The following is a 20,154-nucleotide window of genomic DNA, read 5'->3' on the forward strand; positions in this document are numbered from 1 at the left end:
TTAGAGATCTGTTCAAAGGTTACTTTATTAAAAATACCTTCTTTAAAATTTTACTTTAAGTTCTGGGGTACATGTGCAGAACTTGCAGGTTTGTTACATAGGTATACGTGTGCCATGGTGGTTTGCTCCACCTATCAACCCATCATCTAGGTTTTAAGCCCCGCATGCATTAGGTATTTGTTCTAATGCTCTCCCTCCCTTTGCCCCACAGCCCCCGACAAGCCCCGGTGTATGGTGTTCCCCTCCCTGTGTCCATGTGTTCTCATTGTTCAACTTGCACTTATGAGTAAGAACATGTGGTGTTTGGTTTTCTGTTCCTGTGTCAGTTTGCTGAGAATGATGGCTTCCAGCTTCATCCATGTCCCTGCAAAGGACATGAACTCATTCCTTTTTATGGCTGCATAGTATTCCATGGTATATATGTGCTGTATTTTCTTGATCCAGTCTGTCATTGATGGGCATTTGGGTTGGTTTCAAGTCTTGGCTATTGTGAATAGTACTGCAATAAGCACATACCCAAAGGATTATAAATCATTCTACTATAAAGCCATGTGTTTTTTTCATCTGCTGGCAACAATCAGGGTCTTTTGAAAAAAACTTTTTTTTTTTTTTTGAGATGGAGTCTCACACTGTCCCCCAGGCTGGAGTGCAGTGGCTCGATCTCGGCTCACCGCATCCTCCACCTCCTGGGTTTACGCAATTCTCCTGCCTCAGCCTCCTGAGTAGCTGGGATTACAGGCAGGTGCTACCACTCCAGGCTAATTTTTGTGTTTTTAGTAGAGATGGGGTTTCGCCGTGTTAGCCAGGATGGTCTCGATCTCCTGACCTCGTGATCTGCCTGCTTGGCCTCCCAAAGTTCTGGGATTACAGGCATGAGCCACAGCGTCCGGCTGTCTTTTAATTTTTAACCAATCTAACCAAACCAACAGAAGAGCTGGTACTGCTATTAATACTAAGGAGGATATTATAACGGTGTGGATATCCAGGAGGCCCACCTAATTTAAAGTCTTGCTTATCACTATTGAGTCACACAGCTGTAATCCAAGGGCAATCGGTAGGTGTAGTGCTTCAACATCTGTACTTAAAAACTGAAAAGTAGCCGGGCGCGGTGGCTCGCACCTATAATCCCAGCACTTTGGGAGGCCGAGGCGGGTGGATCACGAGGTCAAGAGATCGAGACCGTCCTGGTCAACATGGTGAAACCCCATCTCTACTAAAAATACAAAAAATCAGCTGGGCATGGTGGCACGTGCCTGTAATCCCAGCTACTCAGGAGGCTGAGGCAGGAGAATTGCATGAACCCAGGAGGTCGAGGTTACGGTGAGCCGAGATTGCGCCATTGCACTCCAGCCTGGGTAACAAGAGCAAAACTCCATCTCAAAAACAAAACAAAACAAAACAACAAAAAAAAACTGAAAAGTATGGTGACTTGTATTAATACTACAAAAAATAACTTGGTAGGTTGACTCCCTGAATGCTCTGTTAGCATGAATGTTGCTAATGGGAGCAGAGCTGCATTAAATATGGACTTGCAGGTGTTGTCTCATGGGGTTGGTAATTAATTCACACAATAAAGCACTAACATACCTTTTCATGGGTAATTACAATACTGAATCACCAACGAAGCCTAGTCATATTTTAAATGTTTTAAGTTACTACCAGATGTGCAAGCTTTGGAATAATTCCTCTCAGTTTCTTACCAACAAATGCATGTTGTTTGTTTTATTAATTTCAATGGAATATTTTTAGTCTAAAATGAAAAGAAATTGAGTGGCAATAAAACGGTATCCATAAAAATAAACCACTGCTCATTTTACATTTTTAAGTTAGTGTTCGGTCATCATAAAGCCCAAGCTACCAGCCTCTCAGACTCATAACTTCTCTATTACATTGAACATCTGAAATTTAGCAGTGAAGAGACCCTAGAAAGCAAATAAAGATTTTCCCCCTTAGAAAATTGCAAAACAATGGCCTCTTAGGGGTGCTTCCCCACAATAATTTCCCTTTGAATTGGGGGAGCCATTTCCCAAGTCTGCCCTCGCTTTTAATGAACATTTACTTAACCTTTGGCCAGCCATGAAAGATCACTACCATTCTTTTCCTCTCCCACCTGTTGAATTTTATGAGCCACTATCCTGTTAGGATGGTGTCACTTGACATCTCAGAGATGGATGTGAATATTTTGGATAAATCTTGTACAGCCGTTTTCAAAGTAGTCATTGTAATTCTTTACTAGGTCACAAAACATTTAATCACTAAACAACCATTAAAATGTGAAACAGAATATAACAAAGTACATAGTATGTAAAAAAGACAAATATGATTTCAAGAGGGTTTGCATATGTGTATCTATATGTAGATATATACATATATATATATACATACACATACGTGTACAAGCGTGTATCTGCTGGGTCACCATACATTTAATGCATTTCTTCCTATTAGTTATGGTCAAAAAGTTTAAAATCATTGCTCTAGAGTAGTTTTCCACAAAATGTGGTCTGGGATGCTTGTTTAAAACAGATAGCTGGGCTCCATCTCAGACCTTTTAAGCAGTTTGTTTGAACTGTGGTCCGTAGAATGCTCACTTCATCTGAAAAACTAACCTTTGTTAAAGTGCTAATGAGGAAGGGCTATACTTTGGGACAATCACATCAGAGTCCCTGGAGCCTTCTCTATATGATTTCAATGTGCATCCAGGATTGAAAACCACTGGGCTCTACAGCGATCTTTGGAAACAGATATTAGAGTTACAAGTCAAGTAGGAAAGAGATAGTAGAACTTCCATGTGCTGCTTGTCTCACTCCATCTATGCCAGTGGTTCGTAGACCTTAGTGTTCATCAGAATCACCTGGAGGGCTTATTAAAACAGATTTCTGCACCTCACCCCCAGAGTTGTTGATTCCATAAGTTTAGACTGGGGCCCCAGAATTTGCATATCTAACAAATTTCCATGTGATGCTGATTCTGCCAGTCTGAAGACTACATTTTGAGAACCACTGATCTATACAAAGGACTAGCTATATCCAGTTGAAAAGGGTACTTTAAGACACAATGTTAACCACCACCAACTAGGATTAACTCTGGATAGCAGGCTGGTTAAATGCTTGAAAAGTAATGTAATGTCTCACATCAATTGGCTGAAGAAGAAAAGTTGTATGATCATATCAACAAATGCAGAGAAGGGTTTTGACAAAATCCAACATCTGTGTATGACAAAAATGCTCAGCCAACTTCTTTTTTTTTTTAGATGGAGTTTCGCTCTTATTGCCCAGGCTGGAGTGCAATGGCGTGATCTCAGCTCACCGCAATCTCTGCCTCCTGGGTTCAAGCAATTCTCCTGCCTCAGCCTCCTTAGTAGCTGGGACTACAGGCACGCACCACCATGCCCAGCTAACTTTTGTATTTTTAGTAGAGACGGGGTTTCACCATGTTGACCAGGATGGTCTTGATCTCTTGACCTCATGATCCACCCGCCTTGGCCTCCCAAAGTGCTGGGATTATAGGCGTGAACCACCGTGCCCGGCCCTCAGCCAACTTCTTAAGGCAGACATTTAGGTTGTTGATTGAGATATTTCTTCTTTTTTAGTGTAAATGTTTACAGCTATAAATTTTCCTCAACACGTATTTGCTGCCCATGAGTTTTGTGTTTCCATGTTTTGCTTTTCATTCATATCACTATATTTTCTAATTTTCCTTGTGTTTTCTTCTCTACCCGTTGGTTATTAAGGAGCATTTTTGTTTCATTTCCTCATATTTGTTAATTTCCCAACTTTTCTTGTTATTGATTTCTAATTTCATTCCATATGGCCAGAAAACAAACTTTGTATGATTACAACCATTTTAAACACATGAACACTTGTTTTATGGCCTAATACATGATCTATCCTGGAAAACATTCCATGTGCACTTCAGAGGAATAGGTATTCTGCCATTGTTGGGTAGAATGTTCTATGATGTCTGTGTCAGTTTTTACTTCTGTAATTTGGGAGTTCTGTTGTTAGAACCCTCAAAATACAGCATATAAGTTTATAATTGTTATATCTTGAGTTGATATTTTTGCCATTATAATATGTCCTACTTTTTCTCTAGTAATAATTTTGCTTTAAAATCTATTTTGTCTGATGTTAGCATGGCCACTCCAGCTCTTTTTTGCTTGCCATTTACATGGAATATCTTTTGTATGCAGCATATAGTTGGATGGTGTTTTAAAAATCAATTCTGCCAATTTATGTCTTTTCATTGGAAATTTTCATATATTTATTTCTAATGTAATGAATAATAAAATAGGATTATGTCTATAACTTTGCAATTTGTTTTCAATGTCTCATTTTTCGTATTTTTCAGTTTCTCCATTACTATCTTCTTTTGTGTTAAATAGAGATATCTATTGTACCACTTTAATTCACTTGTTATTTCTTTTCCTATGTATTTTTGAGTAATTTTTAGTGGTTACCCTGAGTGTTGTCAATAATATCTTAATTCATAATAATCTAGTTCAGGTTAATATCAACTTAATTTCAATAGTATACAAAAACTTTGCTCCTAAATAGCATCATTTCCCCCCCTTTATGTTGTTATTGTCACTAATTACATCTTTATACATTGTGTGCCCATCAGCTTACATCTATACGTATTGAATTATCAGTTGTCTTTTGAATCATATATGGGAAAAAAGTTATGACAAAGAATATGGTTATACTGTTGTTTCTTTCTCTCTTTCTCTCTTTCTCTCTCTCTTTCTTTCTTTTCTATTTTTTGAGACATAATTTCACTCTTGTTGCCCAGGCTGGAGTGCAGTGGCACCATCTCGGCTTACTGCAACCTCCACTTCCCAGGTTCAAGCAATTCTCCTGCCTTAACCTCCTGAGTAACTGGGATTACAGGCGCACATCACCACACCTGGCTAAATTTTTGTATTTTTAGCAGAGACGGGGTTTCACCACGTTGGCCAGGCTGGTCTTGAACTCCTGACCTCAGGTGATCCACTCGCCTTGGCCTCCCAAAGTGCTGGGATTACAGGCGTAAGCCACCGCGCCTTTCCTGGTCGTACTGTCTTTTATATTCACCTATGTAATTACCTTAACTAGTGTTCTTTCTTTTTTAAAAAAATTGCTGTTTATTTGACAAAAAACTTTTGAATTTAATAAAGAAATGGCAATAACTGGTGCATACATTAACTCAAAATATTTTCACTAAGCACCAAATAGAATAGTCCCCAATGTCTTTCCCAAGAACCCCTTTGAAAGAATGGCTAATACTTAATCAGTTTATGTAGGTTTTTAATCAAGAAATTCATTAGCAACAACCTTCCTTAATTGAAAATGTCTCACCTCCTGTAATGTAAAACAAAACTTACACAGGCAAACAAAACTCAAAACAGACAGAAATGATCAGAGCAAGCTTTTGCCCCTCGTAGCTCACCTATGCCCCAACTGTCACACTGCTGAAAACAGGGCCTGCCTCATTACTTAAACTGATTGATTACTGCAGAGCATAACAACATTGTGAGCTGATGGGAGCATATCACAGCTCCCACTACCTCCCTCCCTGTAAAAAAGAAAATAAACAGTACACAAAATATAAACTTATGCCAAATAAAAGTTAGCGTCAACATAAGGATTCTACTATAATATTACCATACTAACCCACAATATTTTCATCTTCTTCTGACCTGATTACAAAAAATTCTCATTTTGAGAGCTCTGGAAGCATTACAAATATTGTTGCATTAGATTCCTCTTCTTGAGATAGTTTGAAGTCTTGAAACAGAGCAAGTTTACATATTTTTCTACACCACCACTGAGGAGTATCTATCATAAAAGGCCTACATAAAAAATCTTCATCCCCTGATCCTCAGGCTGTTATAATTTTTCCCTCAGATCAAACAAACAACGGGAAACACACAAGAAAAGATGATAAGTCATACAAAAATGTAAAAACAAGCACAGCCACCACAAAAAAGAATCTGAGACTTCTTCCAAAATGCCAAGTCCACAAGAAGGAATGTATGCCACACCTTGCACACCAGCCCTCTCGCAGGCCAACAGCCTTTGCCCTTTGCTCAGGTTGACTTCAGAGGTGCAGAGACATTGGCAGATGCCTGCTCAAGGTAGGCCAAGGAGCCCTGAGGGACGTCTGCCGGCTTTTTGTGCTGCATGTTGACGTCATTTGGCACCTGCCGCAAATGCCTCAGCTTTGTCAAATGCTTCTGGACCAATGCATCTTAGCACTGTATTTCACTCCTTAGTTCTGAGACATCCTCTTTGATAACTTACTTTGGTTTCTGGACAGATAATTGCAATCTTTTCTGTAGAAAAAAAAATTGTCTTGCAATATCCGGAAACTTCTGGATACACTGATCAATACCAGTTTGAATTTCTTCCTGATTGGTGCCATTGACATAGTCCTGACTCACCAGAGAAGCGAAGTAAGCCTTGAAAGTTGACTCCAACTCATCCCTCAACATACTATTAGAAGGTCTTGGAGCATCTGAGAAGCGAAGCCTGGCCTAGGAGGTCCAGCAGGGGTGGTTGGGTTCCCAGTGGCTGCCCAGAGAACATACTCCATAGTGGAGCAGCATGTCTGGAATGGCAGGGCCTTTATTTCTTCAAGTAAATTAGATATAAATTCTAGGTATTGTCTAGTGTCCTTTCAGAAGTTCCTTTAGCATTTCTTCCTCCTCCCCGACCCTTCTCCTCATTCTTCTTCTTCTCTCCTCTCTTCTCCTTCTTCTCCTTCTCCTTCTTCTTCCGAGGTCTCACTATGTTGTTGCCCAAGCTGGTCTCCAATTCCTGAGCTCAGGCAATCCTCCCACCTCAGCCACCCAAAGTGCCGGGATTACAGGAGTGAGCTACGTGCCCGGCCAGCATTTCTTTAGTGCAGGTTTGCTAGTGGCAAACTCTCTCAGTTTTTATTTATCTGGGACTGTCTTAATTACTCCTACATTTTTAAATGATGGTTTTGCTACAAATAGGAATTTTGGTTTATAATTTTTCTTTCAGTGCTATGAATATGTCATCCCTGTGGCCTCTGTGCTTTGTGGCCTCTGTGGTTTCTCAAGAGTTCCTCTTACTGAGGATCACTTGTATGTGATGAGTGGTTGCTCCCTTACTCCTTTCAAGATTCTCTCTTTTCTCTGGCTTTCAGTACTTTAATTATAACGTTTGTAGGTGTGGGTCTCTTTGAACTTATCCTACTTGAAGTTTGTTGGCTTCTTGGATGCACAGATTAATGTTTTAAAACCAATTTGAAAAGTTTGGGGCCATTATTTGCTCAAATATGTTTCCATTTCTTTCTCTTTCTTCTTTCCTCCTGGCCCTCCCATTGTGCATGTATCGGTATGCCTCACAGTATCCCACATCATAGAGCAGGCCTCTGAGACTCTGCTCATTTTTCCTCATTCTTTTTTTATTACCATACCTCAGAATAGATCATCTTTATTGAGCTCTTTCTTTTTTTAATATCCAACTTTTCACTTCTGGGGTACATGTGCAGGATGTGCAGGTTTGTTACATAGGTAAACGTGTGCCATGGTGATTTGATGCACAGATCAGCCCGTCACCCAGGTACTAATCCCAGCATCCATTAGCTACTCTTCCTGATGCTCTCCCTCCCCCATCCCCAACCCTCCAACAGGCCTCAGTGTGTGTTGTTTCTCCGCATGTGTCCGTGTGTTCTCATCATTCAGTTTCCACTTATAAGTCAGAACACGCGTTATTTGGTTTTCTGTTTCTGCATTAGTTTGCTAAGGATAATGTAATCTCACTTTATGTTCTTTGTTTCTTCTGCCTGCTCAAATCTGCTATTAGTTCCCCTAGTGATTATTTCCTGTTATTGTAATTTTAGTCAAATTACAATACTTTCATAATTCAGTAAATGAATTTTGTAAGTTCAGTTAGAATTGCTATCTGGTTTCTTTTTATTACTCCTGTCTCTTTTTATTTTCTATTTGGTGAGATATCTTTCTCATGTTTTCCTTTAGTTTTCAGGCATGTTTTCCTTTAGCTCTTTGAAAATATTAAAAGTAGCCATTTTAAAGTCTACCTAGTAAGTCCAATGTCTTGATTTCCTCAGTGGCAGCTTCTACTGATTGCTTATTTTCCTGTGTATGGGTCATACTTCCTTGTTTCTTTGTACATCTTCTAATTTTTTGTTGAAAACTGGTCATTTCAAATAATACAATGTTACAACTCTGAAAATCAGTCCCTTACCCTCCTAGGGTTTCTTGTTGCTGCTGTAAGTGGCTGTTTAATTGCTTTTATGAAGTAATGTTGTACATTCTTTATCTTTGTATGTGTGGCCACTAAAGTCTCCACTTACTTAGCTTAGTGGTCAGATAGTGATCAGACAGCATTTTTCTTAAATGCCTAGAACCAGTAAGTCTTGAAGTCTACCAGTCATAGGGGCTCTGTATGTGTGTGCGCTGGGGCATGCCTTCTATACTCTACCAATCAGTTTACAATTCTGTCTTAGCCTTCACTTCCTGCTTGGACAGAACCTTATGTTCAGACAGAGACGAATGATTACAGTTTTTGTAAGTCTCTCCTGAGCCACTGAAAAGCCCTACACACATTTGTGACCTTTTAGATTCCCAAAAATGTATTGAAACTTTTCAAACCCCCTACAAACATCTCATTCCTCAGCTTTTTCTTTTAAGCTTTCTGGCTAGTTTATTGTTTGTCTTAACTGGTATCCATCACTTCAGGCAACTGTGATGTTAAAACATTTGAGAAATGCCCCTCCACCATTCGGGTAGAAATGTTTAGCATTAGGAGAGTTTCAGTGCGCTCTAATAATGATAAGCCTTTCAAATGGTATCTTCCAAGGAGCCATTTGGTAGTGACTCCTGTTTTTTTTTTTGACGGAGTTTCGCTCTTGTTACCCAGGCTGAAGTGCAATGGCGCGATCTCAGCTCACCGCAACCTCCGCCTCCTGGGTTCAGGCAATTCTCCTGCCTCAGCCTCCTGAGTAGCTGGGATTACAGGCACGCGCCACCATGCCCAGCTAATGTTTTGTATTTTTAGTAGAGACGGGGTTTCACCGTGTTGACCAGGATGGTCTCGATCTCTTGTTCTCGTGATCCACCCGCCTCGGCCTCCCAAAGTGCTGGGATTACAGGCTTGAGCCACCGCGCCCGGCCGACTCCTGTTTTTGAGTGAAGCTTTGAAAGATCTCTAGCTCTGCTCTGCTTTCTTTAGTACTGGGAAGGCAGGCTGTTATTTTTCATGGTGGTGCGGAGCTTGGAAACAGAGGATAGGACTAGTGTAAGTGTAAATGCCACAAAGCTTACTGTTCTTACCGAGATGCAGCTGTTTTTCTTGACTAAACACTTCCCATGTTGCTAAAACCGTTGCTTAGTTTCCAGAGTACTGAAAAAGTTGATTTTAACAATTTTGGTTAGTTTTCGCATTGCTTTTATGGAGGAGCAAAATTTCAGAGTTCCTTACTCCCAAATTTTCACTGATGTTATCCCTTCATTATTTTTTGACACTTCATCTTATAATGGAAAATCACTTATTTTTAAAGCAGTGAATAAGTCACCTATTTGTACTTCTTATTTGTTTGTTCTGGTAACCCAGCAGTGAGCTAGAATGTCTTTGTCCATGAAAATCTCTATTTTTGAAGCCAAATGTGATATGCCATATTATTATTCTTTTAAATATTCTCAATGAATAAGAAACAAAATTAAGAAACATTTTAAAGTATGAATCATTTCTAGAACCATATATACAAAGAATCATAAATATACACAATGTTTTAAAGATGGTAAGTTATATAGCAAAAAAAAGAGAAATTCTGCCTTGAAGAATTTAGATTCTATATAATGCTGAAATTGCAACACATATGCTATTCCAAGTAAAAATTAAGACTGACACAGCAATGAACCAAATTCTATTTCACTTTTCTTTGAAGTGCTGTAAGTTTAGAATAATGTATCAACTTTCCTTAACTTGGACTTCTTTTTATTACTTTTAAAAGTTATTTTTTATTACTTTTTATTACTTCTAAAACATACTAGTTTTGTTCTTGATTTGAGTTTTAGACTACTTCCACATTCTGTACATTCTTCCTAAAGGAAATTATGAAAACTTTTATGAAAATTTACCTGCTATAGGTTTATAACGAAACTAATTAAAATGCAATTGAAATTTGAGTTATTTTTAACACAAGGTATCTATGAATTTCTCACAAAGTGTTTACATGACATAATCATGAACAGATCAAAAGTGAGATGTGGGTTTGATTTCAAAGTATTGTATAGTTTGTCAGAATATGGAAATATGTGGCCGTGTGTGTGTGTGTGTGTGTGTGTGTGTTTTAAAAGACAGCTTGCCTTATTTGGTATTTCAGCATACTCCGTATTTCCAATTAACAGTAAAGGAAGAGTTGGCTTAAAATTGATCAGATTAGTGGCATATGGGTGGGATTCTGGCAGCATCCAAATATTCACATAAAAAATAAATGCAAATCCTGGAGGGAAATATGCCTTCTTGCATGGAGAACTTGGCCACATGTCATAGCTAGAACCTGTGAGAGACAAAATGTGCAGGATGCATTACATTTGTATCCTCTGTACTTTTAACATTGCCACAACATGATTCCTTCTGTGCAAAATGGTGACAGGAATTCCATTGGCAATGTCTAGATTTCAGATTCTAATAGAAGCTCTGAGGACAATCCCGGAGTCTTTCATTCTCAGATTTCAGAGCCAGAAATTGTCTTGATATGTCAGTTTTGGGAGTCTAGAATTTTTATTCTGGCCTATTTGGTAAATAGGTGTTTTACTTCATGGAAGAAACAGAGGAAGTCTTCTGATTATGATGATTAAAAAAATCCAAAATGTACTGGGCCCTCCTGCATGCAAAGCAAGTCATTAAGTCATCATTCAGTGAGTTAACATTCACAGCCATAGTCCTCTAGACACTTCAAGTATGAAGTAGACAGCATTGCCATGGTTACGCATAAAGGAGGTCTGCACAAAGGAAGCCCATTGCATGGCGTTATGCGCATACTGTGGGGTAGTGCAGAAGGCAATTAGGAGGCTGTATGTTGAGAGGATATGGGAAGATGAAAATATGCCTTGTCATAGAATGGTGCTGGCTTTCTAACTCAGTGTATAAGCTCTGATGCAATCTCATTTCTTAGTGGTTCAAAGTATAATTAAGCTGAATTCTGGCTACACAGAGACTCAGAATCATTCCCTTATTCAAGTATCAAATATTAATTGAGTACCCACCATGTGCCAGGAATGGTTCATAGTGAAACCACTAGGCACTGGGAAAACAGAGCTGACAAATCATTTCCCTCTCAATGAATGCTATATTTAAAAGTTCTCTTCACTTTACAAGAAGTAGGTTATGATGGGCGTGGTGGCTCACACCTGTAATTCCAGCACTTTGGGAGGCCGAGGTTTGTGGATAATAAGGTCAGGAGTTTGAGACCAGCCTGGCCAACATGGTGAAACCCTGTCTCTACTAAAAATACAAAAATTAGTTGGGCATGGTGGTGCATGCCTGTAATCCCAGCTACTTGGGAGACTGAGGCAGGAGAATCACTTGAACACAGGAGGCAGAGGTTGCAGTGAGCTGAGATCGCGCCAGTGCACTCCAGCCTGGGCAAGAGAGTGAGACTCCATCTCAAAAAAAAAAAAAAAAGGCAGGTTATGGAGGTGAAATTTGTAATTGAAGAATAATATAATTCATTTATTAATGCATGCTAGCATGTTGCTCCTCTTCCACCCTGTCAACATGGACCTTGAAGAATGCACAGCGTTTAGGTAGCTAGAGAGGGAAAGCCTTTCTTATGAGAGGAACAGCACTAGTAAACGCATAAAGGCAGGACTAAATAGAAAACAGCGAGGAATGCAGACTTCTTAAAATAAGTGGAAGGTCTTGGCTCTCTGGTAAGTAAATGGTTGTTTCTTGTAGGAATTTGATTTGTTTAAGTAAGAAATAAAATGCAGCCGTAAAATTGTCACATTCTACGAGTAGACCTCGTCTCCAGCAATGTAGTCCAATATTTTGATCTAACCAGACATTGTATATAAAAGCACTTTGGGCTGGGCGCAGTGGCTCACGCCTGTAATCCCAGCGCTTTGGGAGGCTGAGGAGGGCAGATTATTTAGGGTCAGGAGTTTGAGACCAGCCTGGCCAACATGGTGAAAACCCATCTCTACTAAAAATACAAAAGGCAGCCAGGCATGGTGTTGGGCACCTGTAATCCCAGCTACTCGGAGGCTGAGGCAGCAGAATGGCTTGAACCTGGGAAGCAGAGGCTGCAGTGAGCCGAGATCGCACAACTGGTCTCCAGCCTGGGTGACAGAGTGAGACTCCATTTCAAAAAAGAAAAAAAAAGTACTTTGGAATTTTTAAGTGCTCTTACAAATGTCTTATTTATTCTCATCTTCCTTACCTAGCCCATCAGAGGAAGCAAAAATGAGAGCAGGAAGAAAACTGGTGTGTTGCCCACTATTTGGCTGTATCTTCTTGAATCTGGAATATCTTCTGAATTTTTTTTCTTCTCTTTTCTTCTTTCCTTTTCTTTTCCTGTCTATTTATTCATTCAACAGATATTTAATGAGTACCTTTTCGTTGGTCAGGTAGGGTCTCTATGGTAGAGACATGGCAGTAAACAAAATAGACAAAAATTCCTGCCTTCATGGAGCTTACATTGTAGTGAGGGGAGGAAAATCGTTTATTAGATGATGATACACGCTATGGAGGTAAATTAAGCAGGGAAGAGAGTAGGAAGTACGTGTGTGGGGTGGGGGAGGGGAGCTTTAACTTTAATGAATTGACCTCATCGAGGTGACATTTCAGCAAAAATTAGAAGTGATCCATTTAGACATCTGGAAGAAGAGTGTTCTAGACAGAGGGTGCAGTTAGTGCAAAGGCTCTGAGGCAAGATAATGCCTGGTAAATTCAAGGAGTGGCACATTAGGCAATGTACCTACTAAGAGCAGAAGTAAGAAGGGGAGAGACTTGATGGGAAAGAGTTGTATTTTGTGTGTATGTGTCCATGTGTGTAAGCTGTGTGTTGGTGGAAAGGGGTGCAGATGGTATAGAGCCTTATACGCTTTTACTCTGAGATGGGAAGCCACTGTTCATTTTGGTTTTGACATGGGTCTGTTCACTAATGCAACTCATAAAAAGATTAACAGGCTGTAAATGCCAATAAGGTAAACAGAAATATTAAAACATCAGTGGCGTGGGGTGAATATGGAGCTTTGATTTGAATTCAGTACCTTAATATCTATTTGAAACCGGTAAAAAATCTGAGGAAGGCCCCCCGATCTACTACTTTGTGATAAATCTATCCATCTCTCAACTCTACCAAAGATAGAATGGTATCTGATGGATATTCATGACTATCTATGACTCTTCTAAATGTAAAGGAATGTAGGAGGAGCCCACCAGCATGGTTCCTCCTTAAGAGTTTCCATACATTTCTTTTTTTTTTGATTTTTTTTTTTTGTGAGCCAAATAATTTATTTCTTCATTTCTTGCATTTGAAGTACTCTTCGATGACATCCTTGGCCTGAGACTCCTTGCCATAGTCCTTAACTACTACACAACTGCAACCAACCACTTTCCGGGGCTTCCCCTCTCTGTCAATTTTACAGAGGCCTACCCATTCCCCTAGTTTCTTGTTGTCATCAACCTTAATTAGGTTGATCTGGTGTTCAGCACAAAGGGCCTCCACCAACTTGACATACATAGGCTCATCACAGTTGGATGCAAGCACACAAAGATGGGCTTGGCGCTTGTCTAAGGCTTTGGCAGCTTCGCGAATTCCACGTGCTAGGCCATCGTGGATGAGGGCGGTCTTCAGCACCTCTTGTAAAGCAGTATTAACGTCCATTACACCTCCAGCAGCAATGCCTTCCTCGGCCATGGCGGTGGGTTACGGGTGAAGCGAAATCTTGAATGCACCCAAGCCTCCGCCTCCGCACCACTCGGCGGCGGCAGGGAAAACTCCATACATTTCTTTATCCCCCTTTGCTCCCTGCCCCACTACTAGTCTGGTGATCTAAAAAGTTTGCTTCTTCACAAGAGAATGGGCCTTGTCTATTCATGATCGGCAAGGTATTTCAGAGGCATGAAGAATCCTTGACCAAAGGACTTCGTTGGGTGAATTTATAAAATAAAAAGGTAGCTTCTCAAATATAATGGTTGAGAATCCCTAATCCATGGGGAGTCATACTTTAATGTACCTTCGGGACACCTTCTTTCATCTATAAGTGACTCTACTGAACAGTAGTGATGTATGGAGGGTCGGGTGGTGGAAAGCAATGTGCTCTGGATGCAAGCAGTAACAGAGTGTATTGTCTGTTGAGAATACAAAAACAATGAAACCAACTACGACAATCCTATTTTTATTATTACTACGAGCCAGCAAGTCTAAACTATACCAGTAATTATATAATCCCCTTGCCCAATATTTTAAGTCCTAAACAATAACTGAAATTATTGATGAGGTTTTGTTTGTTTATTTGTTTTTTCTTTGTTTGTTTTGAGATGGAGTTTCACTCTTGTTGCCCAGGCTGGAGTGCAGTGGTGTGATCTTGGCTCACGGCAACCTCCGCCTTCCAGGTTCAAGCAATTCTCCTGCCTCAGCCTCCTGAGTAGCTGAGATTACAGGCGCCCACCACCATACCTGGCTAATTTTGTATTTTTAGTAGAGATGGGGTTTCTCCATGTTGGTCAGGCTGGTCTCGAACTTCCTACCTCAGGTGATCCACCTGTTTTGGCCTCCCAAAGTGTTGGGATTACAGGCGTGAGCCACCATGCCCGGCCTGATGATTTTTTAAAAATTGTGATAAAATAAAGGAAGGAGGACCCAAGATGGCCAACTAGTCACGTCCAGGAGGAACATCTTCCAGCGCGAGACCAGGACATCAGGAACACTGACACACACGCTGAGCAGATATTCAGGGGGAAGGCATTGAGAGACAAAAGAAGTTCGCAGATGTTGGCCTGAAGCGGGAGGAAGCTGGGAAGGCTGCACATTGCTGCTAAGTACCAGAACTCTTTCCTGGGTCCCAGTGACCCCTAGGGAAGAGTCAGTTGAACAGGTGGGAAATGGCTCTCTTTTGCCATGGACGACTTCCAGATTCTAGCAGCAGAAAACCCCACAAGCCACACAGACACATAAGCTTACAGGAAGAGCTGCTTAGAGAGGTGGTAGGGGCAGGACTCCAGCCTGTGTGGAGCCCAGAGGATTTGGTGCAGAAACATCTACAGTGGATCATGGCCAGGAACACCCTCTCCCCAAGTTTCTCCATGTTCCTCTAGGAGACTTTAGCCTTAGGGTGACTGTCAGACCTGGATGGGGCTGGGTGGTCTTGCCCGTGGGACAAGGCCAGTCCCATCTGAGTGCCCCATTGTCTGCTGGCCTCTCCTGGGACCCCAGCCTGGCCACACCCACTTGCAGCCACATGCTAAATCAGAGTGCTTCCCAGGTGCCCTCATTCTAGCTTCTTTGCTGGAATACCATGCCTGACCATTGGAGAGCTCCAACAGACCAGCCCCCACTGACATGCATCAGCCCACATACGGGCTTCCTGCACTTCAGCCTCCCCCCAGCGCTTTGCCAGCATGCACTCCCCCATGGCATCCCACCATCACTTTGCCAGCATGTACTTCTCTGCGCCACTGCTGCCAGTGCAAGCACACCACAATGTCCCCCTGCCTGCTGACACAGAGGCATCCCATCAAACCATCACCACCAGCACAAATTACATACAAACGCACACACAAACATTGGCAACCCCACCTCCGTCATGCCACTGCTGCCACCCATGTGAATGTACACACAGATGCCAGCAATCCCACTCCCACCAGCACCCCCACCCCTGCTGCTGCTACTGCTGCAGCAAGTGTGTGCAAGAACAACAATGCCCTGCTCTCCCCAGTGCCCTGCACCGGCTGAAGTGCATGCGCCCTGCCGTGCTACCATGGCCACTCGAACACACAAGCAAGCATAGATCCTGCTGCCACCACCCGGACAAAGTGCTTTGGCTGGCGCCACCCACAGTGTTGTGGCCAGTGGACCAGGAATACCTTGGCCCCTCCAGCACAGCAGGTTCCTAACCTCAGGGGGCCAGAGAACAAAGCCAAGGGCCTTGAACCAGACCCCTAGAGTTAGAGCACGCAGATCAGGGGTGCTGACCTGAGACTTGGCCCCCTAAATCTTCTAGGAATGAAGCCAGTCAGTTGAACCCATCTTATCCCACAATAAAATCCCCAAGGACATCAAAGAAGATAGAAGCAAAAAAAAAATCCCTTCCAAAGGACAGCAGTTTTAAAGGCTGAAGGAACATCAGCCCACACGGATGAGAAAGGACCAGCGAAAGAACTCTGGCAGCTCAAAAATTAAGAGTGTCTTCCTACCTTCAAATGATCACACTAGCCCCCCAGCAATGGCTCTTAACGAGGCTGATATGACTGAAATGACAGACAGAATTCAGAATATTGAATAGGAAGGAAGATCATCAACAGTCAGCAGAAAGTTGAAACCCAGCCCAAGGAATCTAAGGAATACAGTAAAACAATACAGGAGCTGAAAGATGAAATGACCATTTTAAGAAAGAACCAAATTGATGTGATAGAGCAGAAAAACTTCAAAAATTTCATAATACGGCCGGGCGTGGTGGCTCATGCCTGTAATCCCAGGAGGCCGAGGTGAGCTGATCACTTGAGGTCAGGAGTTCAAAACCAGCCTGGCCAACATGGTGAAACCCCATCTCTAAAAATAATTAAAAAAAAAAAAAAAAAGCCAGGCACGGTGACTCATGCCTGTAATCCCAGCACTTTGGTAGGCTGAGGTGGGTGGATCACCTGAGGTCAGGAGTTTGAGACCAGTCTGACCAATATGGTGAAACCCCATCTTTAAAAAAAAAAAAAAAATCATAATACTATTGCAAGTGTTAACAGCAGAATAGACCAGCCGAGGAAAGAATCTCAGAGCCCAAACACCAGTTCTCTGAATTAACTCAGTCAGACAAAAATAAAGAAATATAATAATAAAGAAGATTGAACAAAACCTCTGAGAAATATGGGATTATGTAAAGAGACCAAATCTGTGGCTCATTGACATCCCTGAAAGAGAGGGAGAGAAAGCAAAAACTTGGAAAACATACTTGAATATATCATCTACGAAAATTTTCTCAACCTGTCTAGACAGGCCAACATTCAAATTCAGAAAATGCAGAGAACCCCTGTGAGATATAAGACAATCATCCCCAAGACATATAGTCATCATATTCTCCAAAGATGACACGAAAGAAAAAATATTAAAGGCAGCTAGAGAGAAGGGACAGGTTACCTACAAAGGGAACTGTATTGGGCTAACAGTGGACCTCTTAGCAGAAACCCTACAAGCCAGAAGAGATTGGGGGCCTATATTCAGCATTCTTTTTTTTTTTTTTGAGACATAGTCTCATACTGCTGCCTGGGCTGGAGTGCAGTGGCATAATCTTGGCTCACTGCAACCTCTGCCTCCTGGATTCAAGTGATTCTCCTGCCTCAACCTCCCAAGTAGCTGAAATTACAGGTGCCTGCCACCATGCCCAGCTAATTTTTTGTATTTTTAGTAGAGACTGGGTTTCACCATGTTGGCCAGGCTGGTCTTGAACTCCTGACCTCATGATTTACCCACCTCGGGATCCCAAAGTGCTGGGAATACAGGCATGAGCCACTGTGCCCAGCCACCAGCATTCTTATAGAAAAGAAATTCCAACCAAGGAGTTCATATCCAGCCAAAATAAGCTTCGTAAAGGAGAATAAGATCATTTTCAGACAAGCTTTACCACCAGACCTGCCTTTCAAGAAAGGTCCTAAAGGGAATGCTAACTATGGAGAGGAGAGACCATTACCAGCCACTACAAAAACACACTTAAGTACGTAGACCATTGACACTATAAAGCAACCACACAAACAAGTCTGTACAACAACCAGTTAACAACATTATGACAGGAACACATCCACATGTATCAGTATTAATTTTGAATACAAATGGGCTAAATGCCCCAGTTAAAAGGCAGAGTGGCAAGTTGGATAAAGAAGCAAGACCCAACTGTAGGCTGTCTTCAAGAGACCCATCTCACATGCAATGCCACCCATAGGCTCAAAGTACAGGAATGGAGAAACATCTACCCAGCAAATGGAAAATAGAAAAAAGGAGGGATTGCTATTCTAATTTCAGACAAAACAGACTTTAAAACAGACCTTAAACCAACAATTATCAAAAAAGACAAAGATGGGCATTATGTAATGGTAAAGGGTTCAATTTAACATGAAGACTTATCCTAGATACATATGCACCCATCACAGGAGCACCCACATTCATAAAGCAAGTTCTTAGAGACCTCTGAAGAGACTTAGATAACTGCATCATAATAGTGGGAGATTTCAACGCCCCACTGACCATATTAGACAGTTCATTGAGGCAGAAAACTAATGAAGATATTTAGGGTTCAATTCAACACGAAGACCTAACTATCCTAGATATATATGCACGCATCACAGGAGCACCCACATTCATAAAGCAAGTTCTTAGAAACCTCTGAAGAGACTTAGATAACCATGTCATAATAGTGGGAGATTTCAATGCCCCACTGACCATATTAGACAGTTCATTGAGGCAGAAAACTGATGAAGATATTTGGGACCTGAACTCAACACTTAACCAAATGGAATAACAGACATCTTCAGAGCTCTCCATCCTAAAACAACAGAATATACATTCATCTCATCTGCACGTGGCACATACTCTAAAATCAACCACATAATCAGCCATGAAACAGTGCTTGGCAAGTGCAAAAAACCAAAATCATACAAACCACACTCTTAGACCGCAGTGCAATAAAAACAGAAATCAGTTCTGAGAAGATTGCTCAAAACCATACAATTATTTAGAAATTAAGGAACCTGCTCCTGAATGACTTTTGAGCAAACAATGCAATTAAGACACATCAAAAATTATTTGAAATAGCAGAATTCATCTTCCTCTCAAATGCACAGCCGTGAAAAAGAACATCATGTACTTTGCAGCACATAGATGGATCTGGAGGCCATTATCCTACATGAACTAATTCAGAAAGAGAAAACCAAATACAGAATGTTCTGGCTTATAAGTGGGAGCTAAACACTGAATACACAGGGGCACAAAGAAGGGAGCAACAGACACTGGGGCCTACTTGAGAGTGAATAGAGGGAGGAGGGTGGGGATTGAAAAACTACTTACTGGATACTATGCTTATTACCTGGATGACAAAATAATTTGTACGCCAAACCCCCGTGACACTCAATTTACCTGTATGACAAACCTGCACATGTTTCCCTGGACCTAAAAGTTAAAAGATAAAATAATATTTTTCAAAAATATATATAAAACATGAAACTCACCACTTGCTGTCAATTCTTTTGGATGTATATTCAAGAGATGAGTTGCTGGATAATATATGGTAATTCTATTTTTTAATTTCTTGAGGAACCACCATGCTGTTTTCTCTAGTGGCTGCACCATTTTACATTCCCACCAGTAATGGACAAGAGTTCTGGTTTCTCTACATCCCAGCAACACTTGTTATTTGATTTTTGTATAGCAGCCTTTCTAATGGGTGTGAGGTGGTATTTTGTTGTGGTTTTGATTTGCGTTTCTCTTATAATTAGTGATGTTGGGAATATTTTCATGTGCTTTTTGTATTTCTACTTCTTCTTTGGAGAAATATCGATTCAATTCATTTCTCTAGTTTTAAATTGGGTTGTTTGATTTTTCTTTTGTTCTTTAGATGTAGGAGTTTTTTTTATGTCTTCTCGACATTAACCTTTTATCATATATATTATTTGCAAATATTCTCTCATTTCACGGGTTGCCTTTTCATTCTGTTGATAGTGCCCTTTGGTGCACATATGTTTTTAATTTTAATGTAATTCAATTTATTTTTTTGTTGTTGTTGCCTCTGCTTTTGGTGTCACAGTCAAGAAACAATTGCCAAATCCGTTGTCATTGAAGGTATTCCCTTATGTTTTATTTTAAGACTTTAGTAGATTTCAGTTTTAGCTCTTATGTTTGGGTCTTTGATACATTTTGAGTTAATTTTTGTGACTGGTATAAGGCAAAATTCTAAATTCATTCTTTTCTATA

The 20,154-nt window shown here is 40.8% G+C and overlaps 1 protein-coding gene and 1 pseudogene across 1 annotated transcript; both read right to left on the reverse strand.

Annotated features, from left to right (window-relative positions):
- Window positions 1-2,161: 2,161 nt before the first annotated feature.
- Window positions 2,162-6,566, reverse strand: LOC116536716 (annotated as a pseudogene).
- A 6,900-nt stretch (window positions 6,567-13,466) lies between these two features.
- On the reverse strand, window positions 13,467-13,973 carry LOC116536754 (40S ribosomal protein S12). Its single transcript, XM_032258564.1, has one exon. It carries the CDS (start codon window positions 13,897-13,899, stop codon window positions 13,501-13,503), a length of 399 nt encoding a protein of 132 aa, XP_032114455.1. The 5' UTR covers window positions 13,900-13,973; the 3' UTR covers window positions 13,467-13,500.
- Window positions 13,974-20,154: the final 6,181 nt, after the last annotated feature.

The sequence above is a fragment of the Sapajus apella genome, unplaced genomic scaffold, assembly GCF_009761245.1.
Source record: "Sapajus apella isolate SASKATOON/1434 unplaced genomic scaffold, GSC_monkey_1.0 scaffold103, whole genome shotgun sequence".
Classification (NCBI taxonomy): domain Eukaryota; kingdom Metazoa; phylum Chordata; class Mammalia; order Primates; family Cebidae; genus Sapajus; species Sapajus apella.